Source organism: Mycteria americana, chromosome 3, assembly GCF_035582795.1.
Source record: "Mycteria americana isolate JAX WOST 10 ecotype Jacksonville Zoo and Gardens chromosome 3, USCA_MyAme_1.0, whole genome shotgun sequence".
NCBI lineage: Eukaryota > Metazoa > Chordata > Aves > Ciconiiformes > Ciconiidae > Mycteria > Mycteria americana.
In genome coordinates this window covers 71,680,114-71,686,988 of record NC_134367.1, presented here as the reverse complement: position 1 = coordinate 71,686,988, position 6,875 = coordinate 71,680,114, and the positions used below count along the sequence as shown (strand labels likewise).

Below are 6,875 nucleotides of genomic sequence, written 5' to 3'. Positions count from 1 at the left end.
TGAGAGAAGTATGCAGAACTCAGGAAATTTAGAGTAAGGGGTGATTTAATGTAAAGCTTTTGAGAAGGAAAAAAATGTAGTGTGAGTCAATGACTGATGGTCAGCCTTTGAATTGCCTGAATTGTATCCCTGTTTTAAATCGGAAGGACGGATTTCCACAGAGTGAATTTATGGATAAAGGAAGGGGCAAAATCTGGCTTTTGGTATAACGTTAAAGTAATATGCAGACAATGTTTATATCAGGTTTTTTTTCCAGCTGATTTTGGCACCATTATTGCTTTGTTCTTTCATCCCACAAATGTCACTTCTACTGCTGGCAGAAGTATTCAGGACCTATGTGAAGGGGGCTGATGCAAATATACTCAGGGTATTGGTGAACAGGACCGGACCTTTGTCACTGCAGCCATGTTCCAGGATGTGCTACAGTGCCACTCTTGGGTCTCTCCAAAAATAACAGCATTATGGGCTGAGAAAAACCCTATTTTAAAGCTGACAGTTAGACATGGTTCAAATAAACTTGGAGGAGACATTGCAACCTTAATTTTTTGCTTTGTTGGATTTGTTAAGGACTCAGGCTGTTGTTGGCTGGGTTAACGCTGCTGGGAGCAGGCTCACAGACATTGTAGAGGTGTGAGCTTTACTCCTTGTGGTGTAGAGAGTCACTGAAGTTAAGAGACTTTCTTGTATCAGCTTTGATTGCTTTTGAATTGGCATTGTGGAATACTTATGCTAAATGGCTTTTGCAAGCACTTACTGCGTACAGAAGCTGCCGGTTCCCGAGCGGGCTCACGGCGTGGTCAGTCCAGCAAGCTGCTCTCACCGGAAGAGCCCCCACCTTTTTTAGATACTGGTTCCACGGGCAGATGCTCCTTGTGATTGAATTTGCTGCCTAGGGGAGCAAGTTTGGCATCAGGTGACAGCTTAAAGCCTGGCTGTTTAAGGTAGAATGTAGGTCTCCTGTATTTGCTTGGTTCAGACCACATCCTAGCAGACACTTTAGCATGCTTTTAATTTAAAACAGAGCTATTGCTAGCTTAAGTCTGGTTTGTGTCCACTCTCTGTTGTCCTGCAAATGGATTATGTGGACTCCACAGGTGCTGAGGCGAGTTGTGGAGGGGCTGTGGGCCTGGAAGCGCTATGGCCACGTTTCCACAGTACCATGCTGCCTGGACTCAGCTGGTTAACATGCAGTCCAGCCACCTGTGTCACTGACCTGTCTTTTCTCCATCATACCTTTAGTCTCTTTCATACCATATGTGCCTTCAGTCTAATTTAAATACTCTTGATACTATCTGTGAGTTTTGTTTTATCCTGGGTATCCCAAACTACTTTCAGCTCAGTTATGTGAACGTTGACTGTAAACAGCTAAGTTGAACACATGCATAATACAATATATATTCAGTTTCTTTGAAATGTAAAGGTCAGGAGTGTACACAAGTGCTCTGCTTATTTGTGGCTATTTGGCATTAGGCTCTATTTGACAGAAAAGATTAAACACTGGGCAAAAATGACAAAAACATAACTCACTTTCTTTAGTGCACTTGCTATATACATTCTCATGAAAAACTGAAATACAAGTTAAATACATACTTATTTTATTCCAGGCTATAGAGTAAGTGTATCTAGGCAGTTTTTCAAAGTGTATTGTACACTGCATGCACAATAAATCAGTTTAATAGCTTGACTGTTTTACAATTTGTGTTCAAAGAACTGTATGATAGGCAATGAGATCATGTTATGGCATGACTTGTTGTCCATATGGACCATATCCATTTTTTCATAAAAAAATTTGGGAAACCCAAACTGATAGATGAAATGTATATTAAAGATTTTAATATGAGCATTTGCCCCAAGAAAGAAACTTCACTTTATGTTCAATTTTTAAATCCCTCCAAACAGAGGATTTAAGACAAGAAATTTTGAACATGATTTCATTGCAGTATTACACTGAAGATTGGTGTAATATTTTTCAAAATGATGTAACAGTTTCCAAATACAGATTTTGGAATCTTATGCTAGAAATCAAGATAATACTTCAGGGCCCGCACATTTAGCTTTAAAACTGTCCTTGAAAGGATGACTTGTCTATGTTGACAAGAACTTCTACCTGTGTGAAATATCTTATAAAGATAGCTTATGACTAGCAGGTCACCATCAAATAGTAACATTAAGAATATTCAAGTCTACATTTGTAAAGACCTATGCATGCAGTTTTGTCTCTTATACATTGTTTAGATGTGTGGACTGAATGTATTGTGCCTCAAACATCAACAAACTTGAAATTACACTATGTAAATATATACATATATGATGCTGTATATGTTTAGTACCACAGTAAATATATCTGTAATCAAATGATACTAGACATATGTAGGACCATAGTTAAATTCCAATTAAGAAAAAAAGCCAGAAAAATTAATTTTTTCTAACAGTATTTCACAGTAGAAGGAGGCAGTCCTTTCTCACTGAATTTCCCCCCCCTCAGGATTTGTAAACATCATAGCTATTATTCTATCAGTATAATAATTGAATATTTTATTCATAATGGTAAGTAGCTAACCAACATGAATAAAGTTGTCATAACACAATAACACTTTCAGACAAAACAGGTATTTATTAAAAGAAACATTTATAAATATTTTGTCTTGCATTTTAAACTACATTTTCATAAATAACAATATTTAAAAGTGCTGAATATGGTAGGATAGTCAGCAACGCCACTGTAAACAGATTTGTTTTCCACTTTGCAGATTTTTTTTTCTAGATCCCATTTTGTCAAACACTACAACAGTTAAAATATTTGCATAGGGAATAGAGAATAGCCCTTTTAATCATCTCCTGAATTCTATATAAATTACAAAACCAAATGAGTGTAAGAAACAGTTCGTTAAATTGTTCGTATATATATCCAAAAAAAGCACACAGGTTTCAAGTAAAAAGAATGATTAAAAAATTCCCCAGACTTGCTATTCGAAGCATGTTCAATAAATTAAAAAAATGAGAGGTAGTAAAACAAAGGAAAAAAATAAGCCCCAGAAGATAAACTAAGACCTGCATCCTACCAGTTACTGTACAGCAGCAGACCCGCCTCGGAGGCCACGGCTCCAGCGAGAGCCAGCAGCGGAGGCTGCCTGCAAGGAGTAACTGGGTGGTTGGAGCCAAGTGTGTTGGGGCTAGATTCCACTCAAGGACACAACTGCCAGACCTTCCAGTCCCATCAAAAGCAACGGGCTTATGCCATGTTTAGTCCTATGTAAGTGAGAAGAACCTTGCCTCTTAAGTCTTAGTATAAGACCAGAGTTGCCAGTATTAAATATATATATACATGCATACACATATATATATATTTAACAAGTATTCAAAGCCATTTCTTGGTATATCTTTAGCAGTTTGTGAGGGATGCTAACGCTCAATTTTTCTTGTGTATGGTAGGTGTGAAGATGGGTTTTTTAAGTTCCGAGTCACTGTCTCTTTAAACATCAAAATGCATCCTAAAATTGGACATTTTTTGATAAAAAGGCCAAGCAAACACCTATTAAAAACACCATGGCAGCCAAGTGATGGGAGTACCATGCTGCCTTAGCTCTGATTAAGGGCTCAGTACAGGATTCTTTACCCAGGAAAGACACCCGTTGCGTTTCTGTAGGCATTTTGCTTGGGTAAGGACTGTAGGTTTAGGAGCCCTTGAAGTTTGGTTTAATGTTACTCTCCAAACCCCTTGTTTTCAAGGAGTTACTCAAAATCAATGAGGCTAGAAGCTAAGATAAGTCTTCTTTAACCCGCCACCTCGTAAAACATTACTTTGTTTAAAAACATTTTTTACTGGATTTAGCTTTCAAAAAAAATAATCTTACAGGACAGATGCAATTCATCAAAATGTTCTAAAATGCTCTAAAATGCTACATGTAGGCAATCTTTTATTAAATTTCTTTATTCAAAAAACTAAATTATCAAGCTTTTTGTTTTTTTGTTTTTGTTTTTGTTTTTTTTTTGCTGAAGTACATAACATTATACAACAGTGTTAGAACTGGATAGCCAGTCTTTAATAAATCAATTACAGTATCTGACATCTGAAATGTACATTGAAAATCTTTGTTCTTTTAACAATTAAACAATATCAGCGCATAGATTGTGTCACCCAGATATGGATCCCTTTAAGTGGTTTGTGCTTTTTTTTTTCTTCTTTTTTTTTTCTTTTTTTGACATTGCAAACTCTGTAATGAAAATGCCACAGTTTTGGCAGTGAACAACCAGAGGAATCCTCCGCTTGATTTATTTTAAATAAACAGAGATAAATAGCTCTTTTTTTCTGTACAGAAATATTGGCTTCAAAAAGTCAGTGTATTGTACTCAGTAGAGCATGTTGAGTAATGCTACACCTTAAAAATTGGCTTTTTTCAGTTAGTGATGTTAAAAAATGCAAGCCTCTTTCTGGTTTGCTGCAGTTGTTTCTATGTACCATAAGACTGTATTGCACAAAAAAAGTTCTTAAATACAGATATAATTTATGTTATTGGATTAAATATTGCAACAACTAAGTGGTAAGTGAAGCAGTTTTACCTTGCACATGCAGTGTGAGGATACACAAGGAGACTGTTCATAAAACTACAAATACATCATTGCAATCTTGACTGCAGTAGGGTGAAAGGAGTGTGAAACAAATGTATTTTGGCAAATCCATTGTTCCCCTCCCACGCCACCTCGAGCAGGGAGGACCTTGGTAAAAATGTAGACAGAGACCATAATATGTGTTTGTTTTCTTCACAGTAGCCTGAGTAGTGCTAAACTGTAGTTCTCCAGGAACCCAGCTCCAGATGTTATTAAACTACTTTTCTTCCATCCCACCCACCCCAAAAAAAATCAAGTTATTTTGTTTGAAAATTAAAACTAAGTTTCAGAAGTAGAGCCTGTAATACTTTCAACAAGAGACTTATAAATCTGAGAGTTCAAAAACCTTGGAAAAGAGTCTCTGTGCATTAGGGTGTATATCTGGAGTTGGGCATCTTCATACATGTGAGGGCTGGGATCCAACAAGTTTCTGTTGATCACTTCTCTCACCCGGGAATCAAGACTAACCTAAAGAAGATGAGAACAGACTAATATTAAACAATAATATCGGAAAGGCTGTTATATGCATCTTTATTTCTCAGGGCTCCATTGAACATGCCAAGTTTATCAGTTTATTCAAGTAATGCTCTGTGCTTCTTTCAGAGCCACCGCACAAGTACAGACCGAGACCATCGACTCTATATCAGTTTGACTTGGTCTTTGCATCTATCTTAAGATCTGTAAGATGAAATGCAGCTGTATAATGGAATAAATACAGTGCAACTAAATAAAGCTCCGCAGTAACCTGGATTTCCCAAACTACGTTATTTTACCTTAAAAAAATAATTTTTACATATTTAAAATTATTTCTCTGAAATGAATGTTGAATGACTCTCATTCAGAGACCTGAAATGTTTTTTTCCTGACCATTTGTGGTTAAATCTTTAGAAGCTTTCTATTCAGCATTCTCATCTGGCTGCCTTACAGATTTTTTCCCCAATTTTTTTCAGGCACTAGACTTGTTACTCACAAATTACCCAGGGGTTTTTATCATTTTTATCGTGTTAAACTCCCCATTAATATTAACTATTTCAGATTTGTTCTTCTTTTCAAGAGTCTCTAGCATCTGGTAATTTATACTGTCAGGATATCATATGTCCATATTGAAGTTGTTAGCAAGTTTCAATTTTAGCTTCTCATTTACTTTCCATTTGTAATGAACTCCTGTGCCTAGGCAGAAAAGGGCATATTATGCTTGGGATGAATGCATGGATGATTTTAGAATATCATTTAGAAATTTGAGTGAATGTACAGCTTATCCACAAAATGCTCTAAAAACAGTAAAACTAATGCCTTCTGGATTAAACGAAATGGCAGTGGCAGGAAAGCCCACCGGGGCCAGCAAGGGTTTACTCAGCTAAGAAGAAAAGGGCTAAAAGACTGACTAGAGAAATACCAAGCATAGATCAGTTAAGCTACTGCGATTTACACCAGGTTGCAGTCTGACCCTACTACTCTGCAGCCATATAAAAAGGTATTTATATTGTCTGAAGGATTGAGTCCAACCCTGGAAAGCTCCACGTACCAAGATACCTTGATATGTGAAGGCTGCTAACCGAGATGAAAACTCAGAACAAGTGTGGATGTGTGAGCTTGTGTATTTTTATATGTGGTGAAGCAAAGTCTTTGAAATACAGTGGTATGGTACGGTACTGAGGAGTAAATGTATGTTTTCATTATATCTTCGGTGCCAACTGTAGAATCTGGCATTGTTGGTTTGTTGGCGTATTGGAGTATGTTACCGCCACAGCAGGCAAGCTCTTTCTCCTCCGGTATTTGCTGTTACTTGGTTATCGCTCACCAGGCACAACTATGATGCAGCCCAACTGCGAGTAAACTGTTGCCTGTTCATGCTAGCAAACCGTACCTATTACTCAAGTACGCTATCTCTGCAGAACATCCATTACGCCTGCTTAATGCACGCTCTCCGTCTAAGCGCTCTTTGCTCCGCCTGCACACAGCACCCCGGGGCGCAGCAGGCGTCCCTGCTGTACGCCTCCCGGACGGATGGGCAGCGGTGCTTCGTCAGCTGCCATGAACAGCCTCCCCCCTTTCCCAGCCTGGCGCTTCCCCTCCCTTGTGCTGGCACGGCTGTCTGGGCAGCTCCACAGCTAGCTGAATTAAGGAATCGATCCATCTGAAAGTGCCATTTCTTTTCTGGGCTGTTTTTCAACCCAGGCATTTTTCTGATTCAATTCATTGTCTAACTAACGTAGCTGTGCAAGCTGACCGGACTGCACAGCAGGAATGAACAGACCTGTGAGGCT

General features: G+C 38.2%; 1 protein-coding gene across 3 annotated transcripts in view; it reads right to left on the bottom strand.

The window, feature by feature from the left end:
- Positions 1–4,042: 4,042 nt before the first annotated feature.
- Positions 4,043–6,875, bottom strand: part of RGS17 (regulator of G protein signaling 17) — a 71,718-nt gene continuing 68,885 nt past the window's right edge. For all 3 annotated transcript variants that reach the window (XM_075498961.1, XM_075498963.1, XM_075498962.1), the window contains exon 5: positions 4,043–5,076. In XM_075498961.1, coding sequence (XP_075355076.1) covers positions 4,888–5,076 — 189 coding nt within the window. In that variant the 3' untranslated portion in view covers positions 4,043–4,887. The remainder of the gene's footprint in view (positions 5,077–6,875) is intronic.